Source organism: Lepisosteus platostomus, chromosome 3 (genome assembly GCF_059453375.1).
Source record: "Lepisosteus platostomus isolate fLepPlt1 chromosome 3, fLepPlt1.hap1, whole genome shotgun sequence".
NCBI classification, from domain to species: domain Eukaryota; kingdom Metazoa; phylum Chordata; class Actinopteri; order Semionotiformes; family Lepisosteidae; genus Lepisosteus; species Lepisosteus platostomus.
In genome coordinates this window covers 57,492,337-57,510,745 of record NC_142613.1, presented here as the reverse complement: position 1 = coordinate 57,510,745, position 18,409 = coordinate 57,492,337, and the positions used below count along the sequence as shown (strand labels likewise).

At 39.5% G+C, this 18,409-nt stretch overlaps 1 protein-coding gene across 2 annotated transcripts in view; it reads left to right on the top strand.

Annotated features, from left to right (window-relative positions):
* cnsta (consortin, connexin sorting protein a) overlaps positions 1 to 18,409 on the top strand; it is a 50,405-nt gene that overhangs the window by 26,402 nt on the left and 5,594 nt on the right. For both annotated transcript variants that reach the window (XM_088626171.1, XM_088626170.1), the window contains exons 5-9: positions 1,011 to 1,097; positions 2,220 to 2,334; positions 3,693 to 3,714; positions 3,819 to 3,918; positions 9,067 to 9,956. In XM_088626171.1, coding sequence (XP_088482297.1) covers positions 1,011 to 1,097; positions 2,220 to 2,334; positions 3,693 to 3,714; positions 3,819 to 3,918; positions 9,067 to 9,956 — 1,214 coding nt within the window. The remainder of the gene's footprint in view (positions 1 to 1,010; positions 1,098 to 2,219; positions 2,335 to 3,692; positions 3,715 to 3,818; positions 3,919 to 9,066; positions 9,957 to 18,409) is intronic.

Below are 18,409 nucleotides of genomic sequence, written 5' to 3'. Positions count from 1 at the left end.
GATAACTCTCTCTCTAGTTAACCATATAAATAAATGTCTAGCTTTTATTCGCCTTTTTTCTGTGTGAACTGAACTTTTATAGCACAGTACCGCTTGCCTTTGACTTTGTGTGAACTGCAGATGTCTGCTCATTGTTTTTGAAACAACCATGGTAACTGTTAGTCAACACAGAGATGTCTTAACTTAACTTTCTTAAGAACAAGTATCAGAGGAATATGTCAGAATGTTTATTGTTGTTAATAAAATGCAGAACAGCCAACCACACTGATGTAGGGAAAAAAATGATGTAATATTCCTTTTTAAATCTGTCATTGGTTGGAGTACAAAGTAAAGCTTATAAAATTCCAAATGTTTTCTAACATGCTTCCCAGCACTCCCCCCAACAAACTAATAAATCTTTCTGAAGTAATCTTTTCTTCCTTAGCGGCATTAGACTTAAAGTGTAAAAGAAAGACCTACAGAAAACCCTTCACCCTTTGCCTGCTCTGATGCTTGCTGTGCTCTGTCTTAACCTTTGACACAGTCAGACTCTGAATATCATCTGCAAAAGAGAGCCTGAATATAGGTGCAGACCTTAGCTGAGGCTGCCTGCTAGTCAAATTTGCCAAGTTCCTTAAATAATTTTATGTAATAAGCCTGAGCATTCTTTTGATTTTCTTTTTCTGGAATGAGATTTGTTTTAATTAGCTGTCAGAGAGAGTTTCCTAAAAGAACTACAGTTTTGAGCATGTAACAAGAGGTAACACTGAATCTAGTTCATTTTAATTGCAAATTTTTGTATTTTCCAGTTCAAGCAGAACAGAGTTCTTAACAGGAGGTATAAAGACTCTCATTGTCTCTCCCTTCACCTCATTGCACTCTGTACAAAGAAGTCTCAGTACCTAAGATGATAACTGTCTTCGTTTGCTGTACTAGTTCCCACTTGCACCCAACTTTAGATAACCTTAGAAAGCTCTGCTTTAGGACTGCAGATGGAACCTGTTGCCTTCTTTCTTTAACATCCATTTCAGATGAAAAAGCTCTCCAGTTCATTCAACTGGAAAAACTGTATCATGAGCAAGTGCTGTCCAACTTGTCAGCTATTCAGAAGCAGTGGGGTATGTAAAAGTAATTCCTCTGTGTTTACTGGTTTCTCTGCTTGCTGGTGTAGCACATACTTAGCAGTGCTGATTTCTCACCTCGGCCCCTGTTTTGTCTTGATCTGTGCCCCTAAAAACAATATAGAGGACTGGGTTGTGAATGTCACTGACCCTTCAACAGACTGACACAACAACACACAAAGGGTGGGGGAAGCATTTGCTTTCTGTACAGAGACTAAGAAGATCCAAGACGATGTGAATTCAATGGGATGTTTCACCAGCTACAGATATTTTCTTTTAATCCTGATTATGCTAAACGTTATATTGAATATATTTGACAAAGGAAATGATACATGGCATTTTCTTCAGAATATAAGGTGAATTACAGTGGTCTGTATCTAAAGTTAAACTTACAGTATAAGGGTCTTCCTTCCAGTCAGACTGAGAGACTTCAGCTACAATGTAGAAAGCTTGTTAAAAAAGTAATCATACTCTAGGTTTAAAAAAGGCAGGCCTTTCTTCAGGAAGATGATTTGATCATTTGTAATCTGATTAGCATAGTTTTTCTTTTTTGAGAGGAGAATGTCTTAAGAACTTTCTGTAACAGGAAATAAAAAAGGAAATGCAGAAAATTTGACTGTAGATAGTTTTGCTTTAAAATGCTAAATTACTTTAGTTACAGTAGTCTTCTAAGCCTACTGTGTGTATCAGTTGACTACCATTTCAAGAAAATAGGTTTTAGAACAAGCAGTGAATGTTTCTGTTTTTGTATATGTTTGTTGTTGTTTTTTTTTACTAGAAATAGTGCCTAGGGCCTTAGATATCTCTAACTTATTACTGATTAGCCCTTACCCTGTGTATACTGTAAGAGGGGACAGAGCAAAACCACTTATTCTAAGTGGACAATTAATTGTACTCATCTCTTGTGGTTTTATTTGGCAGTGTAGTGTGATAAGATCCATGTGTACCAGTCAGACAATGCTATGGGTTGTCAGAGTGTGGTGTCTTGTCAGAATCAGGTTTACAGCGTCCACTGACGTCCAAAGGAGAAGGCCGTTATTTATTAAGTTTTCTGTTGCTGCAGGCCGTAGAGCTGTATGATTTTCTGCATGTCTCCTAATGAGCCTTTGGTGGTTTCAGAGTCCAAATGGAAGGTTGCTGCCTCCCCAGACAAGAAGAAGGGTGGGGAAGACCTCAGGGGCTCCGAGGGTGAAGACCTGGCGGCACTGCGGAAACTTTGTCAGACCCACCAAAGGTAAGAAGCAGTTCTGCTGCGTGGACTGTCTGGAGCAAGCATGGATACAGTCATCAGTTTGCTATGGAAAAACATTTCCTGCATCCTGAGGCTAAGTGTGTACTAAGAAATTGTGTTTTTTAACTAGATTTTCATTTTAGGAAATTAATTTCTCTCTGAACGGTTGGTATACCTCTTTTATTTTGGGTGGTATTAAAGAAGTTTATTTGTACTCTGGACGGGACAGTGGCATGGCAGTTAGTGCTACTGCCTCACAGATCTTGGGTCCTCGGTTCTGTGACTGTGTAGAGTTTGCACATTCAGCCCCATGGTCGTGGGTTCTTGCCAGATGCTCTGCTTTCCTATCACAGTTCAAAGATGTGCTGCTTAGGTTAGTTGATGTCTCTAAAGTGTCGAGTTTGAGTGGGTACTCTAGGAAAAACTGGCATCCCATTCAGAGTGCATCCTGCCTTGCGCCCATTGTCTATCAGAGTTGGGCTCCAGCTCAGTGGGATTGTGTATTGAACTATGTTATTGAGAATAATTGAATGGTAATTAATTATGTGATTTTTATGTGTATTAAAAATCAAATAGAGTGAATGTCAGCCTGTAAAATCCTTGGTGTTTTTTTAAGATATTGTATCCAGACAGTTATAGCTCTGTTTTTGCCTGCAGCTTCCACATTAAAAAATGCATGCCAGGCAGCGAATGTAACACTTCTTACTGTGTAAAACAAGCAAGGAGCCTGGATTTGTCAGTTGTAGAAAAACATACAAAAGTCTAATCCTCAATAAAATAATAAAACACACAAAAACGCAAATTGAGATGATTTTGTAACTCCTGGAAAAACTGTATACAAGTTTCAGTCAGCATTAGAAGTGTTTGAACCGTTATACTTATTTAGATTTGGGAGCCACTGTGTTTCTTCTTTCCCCGCGAGTTAAATCACCCATCAGAAATGCATAATTAGTCGCTGCTTGGAGAGTATGTTTTTCTTTCCAGGTCTGCTGTATTTATGCTCAGCCCACAGCAAAGCTCACCTCAGGTCTGCAGCAGCCCTCTCTCCCACCTGACAAACACCAGCCCTGATAAAGGATGCCTTTGTCCCAGCCCTGCTCCTTCAGCCCAGCTTTTTGTGCATCTGATTGTCGCATGTGATGACGATGATTTAAACATATGGTCTATTGCTGTGCTTTAAGCAATTTGAGACAAGTGATAAGGTTTCAACATGGGAAATGTGCTGTGCTAATATTAGATTGCTAGCGGGCTTCAGCCTACCCGCGCTTTCCATTTTCCTTTATTTGCGTAGAGAAAATACCTAAAACGCAGTACTGTTGCAGCGAGTGAAATGGACTCACTTTGTTTCTTCTTCTTCGCAGGCCCGCTGTCAGTGTCGAAAAGGTATGGGGATTTCTTCTGTTGCTTGTGCTTTTGCTTCATTTCCTTTTCACAGATAGAGCACTTTTCCTACTGTGTTACACGTTGAGTTTTACATGTCGTTTTAGGCCGTCGCTGTTGGGAGTATTCTGAAAAACAAGCTCATTACAGGGAAGGTTGCTACAGACAACAACAAGCCCAACTTCAGACTTACTGCAAGCACGTCAGGTAATGTGTTTACCTGTTCTTCCATGAGCTGTGGCACCTAAGAGATTAATCTGTGTGATGCAACATGTAATCAAGTTGTCATTAGAAACATAACTGTGTTCTTCCTGCAAGATGACTGCTTACCATTCAGCAACTGTCAATTCTTTCAAGGTGATAAATTTGGGTAGGCTGGGTCAAATAGCTTGAGTTCTGCATGAAAACTGTAAAAGTTTCGTTGCTAACTAATGTCCTCAGTTTTTACCTGTGCGTATTAGTTAGCAGCAAAAAAAGACCAGTTTACAGCACATTGTGGATGCACTGTAGAGATCTAGCCTTTTTGTTGCTCAGAAGGTGAATTCATAATAAATTGCATGTATATAACAAAGCGCACTTCTTTGGGCCTTGCACTGTAAGACAGAGTAATATAAGCTGGGCTGCATGAGGATGATCACGGAATCTATGTGTCTCACGCTTTTATGCTCGTCAAAAAAGGACTCTCCAGCCCTCAGAGTGATGCGTAATATAACATCTTCGACCACGTCTCCCTGTTCCCACTCTCTTGTTGTGTATCCGTGAGGCGGTCCACCAGCTCGTGAAGCAATTGACCCGTTTGAGCCAAGAGCTCGGGGAGTGTCTGTTACCTGAGGTCAGCGAGACAGCCATTGTGTATGACGGGTTTCACTTTCACCATCCTGTTCTTTCCTGGATAGCCATCTGTCGGCATGGGTCGTCAGCTGGCACATCTCTATCTGCTGAATGTCTGCTGGGAGGAATACAGATGAGAACACATGGCCTGTTTCTGTTCTCTAATTTATTAAACAGACAAGAATGCCACTATTATTCTCAACCCACATTTAAAGAGGCAGCTAGTGGCTTGTTCTATGTTGTGTGGGGGAAATCCTTTCAGTGGCTGGGCACATTCCAGTGGGCGGTGTGGCGAGCTAAGGACAGGGATGATTAAAGTGGGTCCAAAGGAGGGGAACCCAAGACAGATGACAAGGCTAGACTATGTTGTTTCATAGCCAGGAATGTAGCCTTTCTAATGACAGCAGTGTGGAGCAGTGGGCAGGGTTCTGGACTGGTAACTGGAAGGTTGTGGGCTCAAATGCCGTGTGAGACATTGCTGTTGTACCCTTGAGCAAGGCACTTCACCCAGACTGCTCCAGTAAAACACTCAGCTGTACAAATGGGTGCAAATGTAAGTCACTTTGGATAAAAGCGTCAGCCAAATCTATCTGTAGTCAAACATCACATCTTACTGACTGTAAAAAGCTTTTTTTGTTGCTTATGGCCTTGATTCCTATGTTCCTTTGCTTGTGACAATCCGAGTGACCCAGCTGTTGATGTGGTTGAAGCTCAGGACACAGACAGGAGTGTGTTTCCAGAAGCGGGAATCATTGCCAGGCAGACGGCAATCATTCCCGCACCACAGTCTGAAACCGGAGGAAGTGTCCATAGTGCCACGTGGTGCAGTTGTGATATTAAACTGAAGGGATGAGAGTACAGTGGCAGAACCTTATGAACAAACGCAATGTTGAAAGCACTTTGCTCCAGGGAGGATTTTGCTCTCTATTTTCTTTTAAATCCCTAAAAGTATTTTTAGTGAAAAAACATGAATATTAGGAATTCTGTGAAATTATCGTTTCAATCGGAAAATGAAATGTGAAATCTACTCTAGAAGAAACAGCTTTGAAAATCCCTCTGATAATCTTTAAAGCATATAAGATTAACGATAGTAATGTACTGTATCTTCCTTTGTTTTGCATGCTAAACAGAAAAAAGGCCCTTAACTGTAGCTGTTAGAAAAGAAATACTGTAGTTTGACTGCATATACTGTAGGTCATTAGTACTGGTGTAAACCTATAGCACAGACAAGATGTGTGAAAGATTTTTACACTCCCGAAGAAGGCTCCACAGCCGAAACGTTGTGTTTTCTTTCTTCTCTTTTCAGCATGGAATAAACCTATTATTTTTTTTTAGTTTTATCTGTGACATACTGTGGCATTTACAGTACTGTAAACATTTTTTGTATCAGGACCATATCCCAGCTCTTTTCACAAAAAATGAAATGCCTAAAAATATCTTGAAAGGATTGCTGCCAACCAGAAGTCAAAGATGTTTATTTTTCGGTTATCGCTCATTTTGCATTTAATTTCTGGTCTACTTTCTTTTGGTAGTTTTTCAGGTCGCAAGGATTTTCAGAGATGCTCTGCAAATTGCATAGGTTGTCATTCTAAAAAACCTTTTTCAGAATGTTAGAAATGAAGTGTTCTTAGGTGTTAGTCATCGATAAAATATGGTGAAGTAATGATGATTTATTCTGTACTATTAAAGCTTTAGCATTTGGTGGCCATGATATTTTCACATGACTTAACAGTGACTTAACAGGACAAAGGGCATTATTTAGCTTTATCTGCCTCTGTGATGCCACATTAAGGATACATAAAAAAACAGGTTGCATTGCATTTTCATGGGACTCACAATGATTTTGCTTGGACAAAGTGCAGAAAAACTGAAGAAACTAACTTAGTAAACGAACAACAGTATGCATTTTGAGTGCTTAATAGCTGTACCAAAAAGGTACATTACTGTATCTTTAATGTAAAATTACTGAGATCTGACTTTCTCTGTGGGCAAATGGTGAGTATATTCCCAATCTAATTCATCTACTCTGGAACGAGCAGTTTATGTACATTAAAATCAGGCCCATTGTGTGTTAACCTACTACAGTGCCTTGCGAAAGTATTCGGCCCCCTTGAACTTTTCAACCTTTTGCCACATTTCAGGCTTCAAACATAAAGATATAAATTTTTTATTTTATGTGAAGAATCACCAACAAGTGGGACACAATTGTGAAGTGGAACGAAATCTATTGGATTTTTGAAACTTTTTTAACTAATAAAAAAATGAAAAGTGGGGCGTGCAAAATTATTCGGCCCCTTTACTTTCAGTGCAGCAAACTCACTCCAGAAGTTCAGCGAGGATCTCTGAATGATCCAATGTTGTCCTAAATGACTGATGGTGATAAATAGAATCAACCTGTGTGTAATCAAGTCTCTGTATAAATGCACCTGCTCTGTGATAGTCTCAAGGTTCTGTTGAAAGCGCAGAGAGCATCATGAAGACCAAGGAACACACCAGGCAGGTCCGTAATACTGTTGTGGAGAAGTTTAAAGCAGGATTTGGATACAAAAAGATTTCCCAAGCTTCAAACATCCCAAGGAGCACTGTGCAAGCGATCATCTTGAAATGGAAGGAGTATCAGACCACTGCAAATCTACCAAGACCTGGCCGTCCCTCTAAACTTTCAGCTCAGACAAGGAGAAGACTGATCAGAGATGCAGCCAAGAGGCCCATGATCACTCTGGATGAACTGCAGAGAACTACAGCTGAGGTGGGAGAGTCTGTCCATAGGACAGCAATCAGTCTTACACTGCACAAATCTGGCCTTTATGGAAGAGTGGCAAGAAGAAAGCCATTTCTCAAAGATATCCATAAAAAGTCTCGTCTAAAGTTTGCCACAAGCCACCTGGGAGACACCCCAAACATGTGGAAGAAGGTGCTCTGGTCAGATGAAACCAAAATCGAACTTTTTGGCCACAATGCAAAACGATATGTTTGGCGTAAAAGCAACACAGCTCATCACCCTCAACACACCATCCCCACTGTCAAACATGGTGGTGGCAGCATCATGGTTTGGGCCTGCTTTTCTTCAGCAGGGACAGGGAAGATGGTTAAAATTGAGGGGAAGATGGATGCAGCCAAATACAGGACCATTCTGGATGAAAACCTGTTGGAGTCTGCAAAAGACCTGAAACTGGGACGGAGATTTATCTTCCAACAAGACAATGATCCCAAACATACAGCAAAATCTACAAAGGAATGGTTCACAAATAAACGTATCCAGGTGTTTGAATGGCCAAGTCAAAGTCCAGACCTGAATCCAATCGAGAATCTTTGGAAAGAGCTGAAAACTGCTGTTCACAAACGCTCTCCATCCAACCTCACTGAGCTCGAGCTGTTTTGCAAGGAAGAATGGGCAAGAATTTCAGTCTCTCGATGTGCAAAACTGATAGAGACATACCCCAAGCGACTTGCAGCTGTAATCGCAGCAAAAGGTGGCTCTACAAAGTATTAACGCAAGGGGGCCGAATAATTTTGCACGCCCCACTTTTCATTTTTTTATTAGTTAAAAAAGTTTCAAAAATCCAATAGATTTCGTTCCACTTCACAATTGTGTCCCACTTGTTGGTGATTCTTCACATAAAATAAAAAATTTATATCTTTATGTTTGAAGCCTGAAATGTGGCAAAAGGTTGAAAAGTTCAAGGGGGCCGAATATTTTCCCAAGGCACTGTATATATCCTGTGGCAGGTTTCTGTAAGCCTTATTTTATACAGTATTTATTGTATGTGCGTTTCTAAATTGTGAAAATGTCTGAGGAGGGCATTAAAATAACAGCAATTTATTTTAAATTTTTTTTTTTTTCCACTGCTGTTACAAATATGAAGTTGTTTTCATCATATTGAAGGATGGTCAGATGTACTTATAGTGCAAGTGAATGCCTTTAAAGAAAACAAAGATTGAAAAGTCCTTTTTTTGTATAGGAAGTGAAAGAATGCATTTCCTGGATAAAACACAAATATGCTTATTCTTGCAATATGTAAGGATAATTTCCTGTTCCTAAGTTAAATGTAAAAATCTTCTTTGTCATATTGAGACAAAACAAACTTCTGCATTGTTTTTAAATATCATGTTTTTAAAACAGTCAAAAGAAATTCAGTTCTGTTATGTTTTGAGACACAGGTGTATTCCTGTACATTTATGTAGCACTCACAGAAATGTTGTTTTCAGGTTAAGAATATTATTTTATTTAAATTACAATTGCTGTTTTTCTGTGCCTGGTGGCAGTAACACTAGAGATCATTTTAGTGTAATGTGCTAGGTGCCCTAAGTGAACATGAAAGAAAATAGTTTATTGCAGCGCACAAGGGAAGCAAACAGGGGTGAATTATTTAACAACTGGAGTCTGTAGTGGATGAGTCATGCAATGATGAATCCTGATCAATCAAAGATCTTTAGAGAGAGTGACAGGGAGGGGCCTGTCAGGGGCTGTAAAATAGAGAGCCGCGGTGCTGATTGTGCCTTCTGTCTCCCTTCCTTTCTCAGATAGTGTCACTGAGGCAGTCAAGCAGTTCGTAATGTCGGAAGGAGCCTTCGTTTCGGACAACAGGAGTGAGTCGGCAGGACATGGGGAGCGGGCTATGGAGGACAGTATCATGTCAGGCCACCAGGGGGAGCTGTCGCAACGTGCCGGCTCAGCTGCAGCCCCCAGCACACGGCAGGCCTCAGAACTGATTGGCAGGCCCTGCTCTGACTCTTTGTTTGCTGATGGTGCCGGTGGTGAGGGCAGGCGTGCACAGCCAGACGCAGCAGTGGCAGCGGCAGAGGCAGGGGAGCTCCCGGGAGATGTGCTGACTGCTGCAGAACCCTCCCAAGAGCGACGAGAGGAGAGGGGGGCAGGGGAGAAGGAGGAGGAGCCTTTGGATTCAGCACAGCGGCTGGAGACCGAGCAACAGCAGGCCCTCCCCGGGCTGGCTGGTCCTGCATTAGTGAAATGTGAGCTCAGACAGCATGAGCATTCATCCTCCAGCAAGGAGCAGGCAGGAGATGGGGATCAGAGCCTAAAGGAAAAGGACAAAGGTGCCCCTTTACCTCCCCGAAAGGAGGCCAGGGACCCCAGAAGCACAGAGACAGGGGATGAGCTGCCTGAGCCCAGGGAAATGAGTGAACTTGAGCAGGGTGAGCCTGGGGAAGTGGAGGAGCTGGAAACAGAAAAGGAACAGAGGCCTGATGAAGACCAGGACATCCAGCAGGGAGGGAATGATGAAGAAGAAGAAGAAGAAGAAGAAGAAGAAGACACTCCTGAGGCTGATCCTGTGTCCTTAGAAGATCTGTCACCTGACTCGGAGGAGGACACAGCTTCCCTGGACACAGAGGGGCTCAGTGATGGCATGTCTTTGCTGGATGACTTAGCCAAGCGCATACAGATTGAAGAGGTAAGGGGGAGCAGCTTTCTTCCACATGTTTGCTGTCAGGTGCTTTTTTTAACTGTTCATTAGTGCTTCAAGTCAGTTTCTTTTCAGTGTTAACTTATGTCATTTAGTGCAATTTAGTTTTCTACAACTAAATAAGATAGAGATTTTATCCCGATGTATTCACCTCGCCCTTTATTAATGGCTTAACTATGCCTGAGCTGTAAGATTACAGAGCATAAAATAAGACTCTGCTCTGCGTGATCCTTTTCCACTGCTAATAAGCTACTGGTTCCTTTATAAGACAAACGTCTTGCTGGATTATTCCTGCTTGTTCCCTTATCTTTGAGTAAATTGGAAGTGGAGATGATGTGAAAAATGTCTCCTCCCATCCATGGTTAGTTTATTTCATACAAAAGCTTGCATCTCATATGCATCAAAGACTCTTGCTTGTTTTCATGGATTAAAAATGTTTCACAAATCCTTCATCATGCATTCTGATTGTAATTCCACATACTGTATGACATATAGAAACAATGGTTTTCCTTTATCAAATATAGGTTACTTCAAAGACAAATGACTTTGAGAAACAGTGCATGACATTTGTGCTCCTATTCAGATTTTCTATATTACAGTACATAGGCTCACAACACTTGGCAAATTGTTAAGAACATAAGAAAGGTTGTACATGTGATGAGGCCATTCTGCCCATCTAGTTAGGTTTGCTGATAGTAGCTAATTAATATGAAGATTTCCCCTGCTTCTCTTGAAAGAAGTAATGGGTATGGGCAATATCATAATTGGGTAGCTTGTTCTAGACTCCTACAACACTTTGCATAAACACGTGCCTTCTGTTCTCATTTTATAAATGTTTTTTTCCCTTAGTTTCCATTTGTGTCTTTGCATTCTTGTATCACTGTTAAGTCTGAAGCCCGTTTGGTTGCCTTTCTAAGTGTTTTTGAGGATTTTAGATGCTATAGCATCTTCTGTGTAGACTAAAAAGATTCATTTCTTTTATCCTGTCAGAATAGGAGTTTCCTTAAAGCCTGGAAATGTATCTTGTTGATCCTCTCCAAACTGATTACAGAGCAGCAATCTCTTTTTTTTTAAGTGGTGACCAAAATTGTACACAGTTTTCTAATTCAAATCTTACTCATGCATTGTGCAATTTTATCAGTCTTTTATATATATAATCTAATGCCTATAACTATACATCCTAAAATCCTGTCTTTTTTATTGCTTCCCCAAATTGTCTAGAGAAAAAACTAATATATTCATGTAAACTCCTAGGATTTGTGTAGTAGTAGCCTCTTCAGGCTCAGTGTTTCCCTTTTTATATCATTTTTGCTACCAACACTCTGCACTTGTCTACAATAAATGTCATCCATTGGTCAGGGTTTTCCCAGTTTTGAATTTGTCTTAATCTTCTTGAGTTTCTTTTGCTGCTTTTACAGTGTTTGTTAATGCTTTTGGTATCATCTGCTAACTTGACTGGTTTGCCAACTGGGCTAGATCCTAGATCATTGATATACTGTAAATTAGGAAGGTCTCAAAAACTGTTCCCTGTGCTACTCCACTGATGTTTTATACTTTACGTAATGGGATAATTCAGTCAAATAACAAATTCTCATTTAAAACGATGACCTGTATACGGTTATTACCCCACTGTTGCACTAAGGGTAAAGCAGTAGAAGATTGAGAAGAATCAATTTAATTAATCAATTAAATACCATAAAAGGACAACACAGAAAACGAAATCCTTACATTAAGCAAATTCGACTTTAAATTAATATATACTGTATATATGTATTCGTATGAGCTTAACATGCAGAAGTTACATAGTTATAATGTCACAGTCAGGTGCCTCAGCCAGTCGCGGCTGGCATCACCCAAATCGGTCAAGCTGCCGGGGCACCTGAAGCGAGGACAGGAGTATAGAATCTGGCCGGCTGTCTGCTCCTTGCCATCGCCGCATTCGCAAATTTGGTTTAAATTAATTATTACTTGAAATAACCTAAAATGTATCTCTCATCCCATGCAGATGCCTTCCTGTTGTCATATAGATCCCTTATGTATACTTCCTATTAGTGTTTCCATAAATGTAGACATTAAACAAGACTTACTGGCCTACAGTTTTGGGAGATTTTGTCTCCCTTTTATGGATGGGTCCTACATTATCAGTATTCCAATGAATGTATATTAGCCATGTCGGGGGAGTATTCTTTTCAGCCCTTGAATAGCATCTCTTGTTTTCTTAAGTACAATTGCTGGAATAACCACAGGCCTTAGAGATTTGTCTTAAGTGTTTCTACGAACTACAACTAATGTTAATATTTTATATAGAACTCTGTCTTTCCTCTGTCGAAGATGTGTTGTCAGGCTCTTCCTTGATAAATGTGTAAGTGAACTTTAATTTAACACACCAGCAATGTCCCTTCCATCATCTAAACTTTTCCCATTAGTATCTCTGAGACACTCTACTCCTTCCTTTAATGTTCTTTTCTGTTGTAATACTGATTAAATGTATTAGTTTAGCCTCTATCACATCATTATTTATTTCTCTCTTGTACTTTGTAAAAATCTTTTCTGCCTTTGTTGATTTAATTTCAGTAATTTACTGAAGTTTTGTTTGTACGCTTGAGGAAAGGCAGTTGTATTTGTTTGTGTTTCAGGTTGTTCATCCAAGTTGGCATTGTCATCATTATTCATTATTTCTTACAGCCAGCACTGACTACAAAGCAAGGAAAGGCAGTAAATTCATAAATAACATTATCATTGCTGTCCTGTATAATCACCTCTCATTTCCTTCTGCCTTACACGCACGTCCCTTAATTTTGTTAGAAAGTGTAAGAACACTTTCTAACATACCTGTTTTTCTATTCCTGCGGTAAAGAAGTTGACAGCACTTTACAAGGTACACATTTGAAAGTTATAAATCGCCCTGCCAAAAATATATTAAATGTCGTATAATTCCAAATGCTTGCAAAAACTTCGAAGCACAAAGTGATGAGGCAATGCTTACAGAATTATCATGTGGAGCATATTGGATAGTGGAGTTCTCTGCTAAAATGTGGTCTTTAAATAAAGTATCTTGATACAGAGCTCCAATATTTATGTTTTAAAATATATTTTTGGAAAACTAAGGTGTTTTATGTATTCTTAATTTCTAGTTTTTTATCATTTTCAGATGTGTCCCAGAGCAAGAAATGTAATGTTTCTCCCATCTGAAAACCTGCAAACTTTCAATGGATTGAAACAGATATCCACTGCAAAAACAATTTATAACTATAATGTTAATCGGAAGCCACTATTTATTTTTGTGGTTATAGATGTGTGCCAGTGAAACTTTTAAAACTTCCTAAGACCGGGATCTGTTTACAGTGAACGTCAAGTTTTAATTTACACTTCTGCTTGTGAGAGTCGTCTTGTCTTTTGCAATATGAAATACTTTTATACTTTAAAAATGAGATGAACAAAGATATTTTATACAGATGAAGAAATGCACAGTTTCTTTTCCAATTTTATACAGCTATGTTAATAGCTTTGGTTTTCATTTAAAATAAAGTTTACAAATGGATCATTTATGAGACTTTACATCCATTGAATCATTGTAAATATTCTGGAGTTCTCTGGCATTTTGGAGGATTGTATCTAGCGGAAAATACAGTGTAAATTAAAGTAAGAAAAAGACAGGAACAAACAAAAGGTTTGATAAACACATTGTTATGATCCACAGATGATCACTTCTCTGTCTAGTCTGCTGGTCTTCAAACTAATTTGACAATCTGCACTGAAGAAATTGTTTATAGTGCCTGTTCATCTGACTGAGAGCAAGGTTACTATTTCAAAATACTTTATGTAGTACATACATTGTGATCAAATACAGCTCCGAAACCATTTTAAAATGAGTAAGCCCAACAATAGTGGAACTGCGCCCATGGAATAAATATCAGTCTTTTGTATGAATCTCTACATTAAGATGAGGACACCAAGTACAGGTGTGTTCGTGTTATAGTTAATCCTGGCATTTTTGAAAAGGTAACCAGCTCCTTTTTAAAAATAATTGAATGAAGATACTGATCAGAGAGGTGTTTGTACAGTAATGACTGATGAACATGTTCTCCTATTTCCAGGAAAGCTGTAAAACCAGTGAGTATACAGTGCATGTTGTCTACTAAAACGTTTTTTATGATCCTTCTTTTGTTTCTGAGCATATAAATGTTTATCACTGAATTCAGACAGAGCACTGATTGAGATGGCACGGCACCAGTAAATTTTCATTACAGTTTTAAATCCAGTTACTCTGGGTTACATCCATGAAAAGATCCAGCTTTAATAGGAAGACTTACTTAATGCAATGCACTTTTCTTCTGTTAGCATGGGAACATTAGTTTGCATTAGTGATACAGATATTACTAACAATATACTGAGTCCTGTGTAGGGTACATACAGTATATGAAAAGCAATATTTGAATCCAGACTCCAAAGCATTAAGGTTAGGAAATAGTCAAGGGTGATGTGTATTTGTACCAGTTAATGTCCTGCTGGGCTGGCATCTGGTGAGGCCAGGTGGGTGTCAGCAGCTCTGCCTGCTCTGTATTGACAGTGAGGTTGGAGAACCCCTGCTGCCACAGACTTCCTCTCATTCTGGGGTTGCAGCAGTAAGGTATCAACCAGGAACACTAGTTAGAGTGCATATAACCTTTGTACAGCTTGTAACGTAATAAGGTACAAGGTAAGGTAATAGTCCTTGTTATCTCATTTACTTGCTTCACGTGGCACTGAAAAGAGCACAGACTGAAGAAAGACCCTGGACTGTATGCTTTATGCAGCGTCATGAGTGGCCTCATGGTTCAGTTTCAGACCTGGACTATTTCACTGGTACAGTTTGATCTGTGGACATGAAAGGTTTCATTCTAAATTTGGTCAAGCTTTGTTGGGGAGGAGAGATAGACACCTATTGTGTGAAATGTATACAGGGAGAGTATGTGACATTTCAGAGAAAATTGAATATGTTGTCCAAACTTTTATTGCACAATGCGTGACAATCTCCATGTGGATTCTAAATACAGATGCATAAGTCTCTCGTCCTCCTAATCACAATATTTATGTGAACACATAAATCTTGCATCCATACACACTCACCCACAGCACTGGCGGGGTCATCAGCTGGACAAGGGTATCCTTGGGTATCCAGGGGTATTTTGCTTACCAGGCACTGGTGAAACTGATGGGCAAAGGCTGAGAGTCACAAGAGTGCAGCATCGCATCACTGTCCTGTGCTTCATAAGGCAAATATCTCCACACCAACACATCAAACCCAAATGTCTATTCCTATTTCCAGGGCAAATATCCCAAGGTAGGTTCTCCTTGGAGTGCTTACGAAAAAGAGCTCTCCAGCTGTAATGTAGTAAAACAAATAGTCCCTCTATATCTTACCGAAATTGTGGAACCCATGGAGGAGAAGGAGGAAAGTTTTATTATTGAAATATTAGTGAAAAGATGGAAGGTTATCAGGGAAGTCTGAGGAAGTGAGCAGGAAAAGAATTGTGTCTTGAATAATTGTTCATATCTCATTAAGAACAACTTAGGCAATATTTTAGATTTCAAAATAAATTCTGAAGTCTGTGGGGGAAAACGCGACCGTGAACGTCACGCTAATGTTCACTATTGTGGGCCAAGTGCACAGGCATCAAGGGGTGTGTCAAAGGGGAAGGGGAGTCACACAGTGCCACATGATGCACTTGTCCATGACAGGATTTAGCAAGAGTATAGCTTTTTGCCTTCATTTGCGCTGTGGTAGCACAAGGGTTATAGCCAGAGCTTCATTTCACTGTGAAAAATAAATACCTGTTCAGAGAATGTGTTAAAGGCGTCAGGGATACAGAAACTGGAGGGAAGGATGTGACATGCTCAAAAAGCAAAGCAGATCCCAGGAGCTTCTGATGAAGAGAGCCACAACTTACCAGGCACATTCTGGGGTTCAGTGCCTTCCTTACAACTGATGTTACAGTGACCTACACAGCAAGTTTTCTGCAGCAATTTGTTTAACCACCATGGTTAAGGTGTGCACCAAAACCAGTCTTCTGGAACTCATCTAAGAACCTAAAGTTAAAATCCCTTACCTCTGATTATGGAAGGAAGCCCACTTGATCATGAGCAATGATTCTGTACAAAGAGAATATAAAGGCAATACAAAAGGGTAAAAAAAAATTCAGAGTACTGTATTATTTTAGGATTAATATTGACTATAGGAAATTGTTTCATAGCATGTATTACAGATTATGGGTGTTGTGCTTTGTCTTGTTTTCTTTTCCTCCTGGAACCTTTCCATTCATGTTTTAAAGCCAAGCTGCATGACCCTTTTGCAGCTGAAATGATTTGGTAATTGGTGTGTGCACAGCAGTTGGTTGCAATTAGACAACAATGCCAAATATGGGCTTGTCTTGAGATTTGTGGAATCCAGCCACCATCAGTGAGGTTGACGTCATTACAGCTGCAGATTTTAGACTGATAAGAGCATAATGCTAAGGACCTGTCTTTTCCTGAAGACTGCCTGCCAAGGAGCTATAGGGTCAAAGTATTTTTTTTCTGTTCTAGGATTAGTTGTCTGAAACAGTATTTATTTAGTATTAAGTAAATTTGTGAATCGCTGGATTCAGATCTTCTTGCAAAAACCAAATTGTTCTGACTTAAGTAATAGGAGTGGGTGATGCTGATCCCTTGTTAGTCCTGCGTCAGATACTGTGTGCACAGCTGCTGATATTCACATTTTAATCTTTAACACCTCTTCCTAGAAAGGAAACTTTATTATGTTAGCCAGAGGGTTCATGTTCATTGCCGTTTATGCAGAGTGTATGGCAAATGTTTAGAAAAGAAACATTCAGAAACCACTTGTTTTTTTGTCAGATGCAAACCTGGTGAAGAACAATACAGGCATTTTATTTTCTAGGGGCTAACTGATCGGTACATCTGCAAAGATCTGCCTTTTGTTCTTTGACCGAACTCAATCCTCCTCCTTTCTCCTGACCCCTTACAATGCTTTCTAAAAGCGCCTGTGCCTTGAGTGCAGGTCTACTGCACTGTAAATTCAAACCCTTGACAGCAAGGGGCAAAAGACAATAATGGATCAAGACCCTTTCAGGACTGAACAGCTCCTGTTTCCTGAGCGAGCAATACTGTAATTACCAGTGTTTCCATTAGCTGCTTCCATGCCATTGACAGGCTTTTAGAGAGTGCACCATAATTTATAAGACTCCTAGCACTGTGTCACATAAATGGAAGCAGGAGGAGGGGCTGGAATATGTTATGAGATACTAAAGATGCAAGGGTAGCCAGGGAGACATTTAATAATACATGAAGCAGCAAGCTCTGTAAGTAGTCTTTTGAATTAGTGCTTTTTTAAATTGCTTTCCCTTTCTGTGTGCAGTCACGGACTGCAGCGGTTTCTAATGTAGCTACTGCTGTTGATTTGAAGTGGAAGTACAGCAGTACACACACCTTTTTACCTTGTGTTTCCCTGTAAATAGTATATCACCATGAAGAAATCTAGAAGAACATCATGTTTCATTTTTTTATTTAAGCATTTTTTTAAATAATTAATGACTTTGTCTCTTGTTTTTAATTTTTACGAATGGCAGTTGGTAAAATTAGATATCTAACCATAATATCTTTTTCATGACTGTCTAAAATTTCACAGCAGGCCTCTATTTCCGGCCTTCTTCAAAACAAAATAAAAAGCTTTGTTTAGAAAGATGTTGTTTATGGACCTGTTCTCTGTGGTGTCATCAGGGCAAAAGGGAAATCATGACTAATGCAGCTGTCGAATGCTGGCTGGAACTGCAACCAACTGTTTTTTGAGCTGTGGACACAAAAAAATGCACCGGAATATGACAGGAAGCTTTTTTTGCAGTCTCTTAGATGAGACTGATGTTAAACTAGAGACAAAGTCTGTCATTGAGGGCTCAGTTATAATCTCTGGATCTTCCTGGAATATGATAATTGGTTCATTCTTCTCCTGTTGAGATAGAAGTAATTATGGTGGTCTAGTTACTAAACAAGTAATGCTTTACAATTACACCAGTAAACGGTACCTGCAATCTACAGTATATACAGTACCTATAATACCAAAGCACTTTACAAATGAATATACTCAGTAAATGCTACCTGTAACCTATATGCCTCTAACACTTGAAATACTAGCTCTATTCTAATTTCCTATAATACCTATAGTAAAATACCTTACATCTAACACTTACACTCTACCTGAATAAGCCTTAAAAACACCATCCTAACTTCACAACAATAAAATAATCTGCAGTAAATGGTAGATTAAGATAATCTGTAAAATTAGATCAGATACAATCACTTTATTGACCATATACTGTACAATTTCTTGTATTAGGAATTTGTCTTTTTGCATAACCCAACTTGCTGTTCATGAGAGACACAGACAGGGAGAGAAGCTTGGGGTCAGA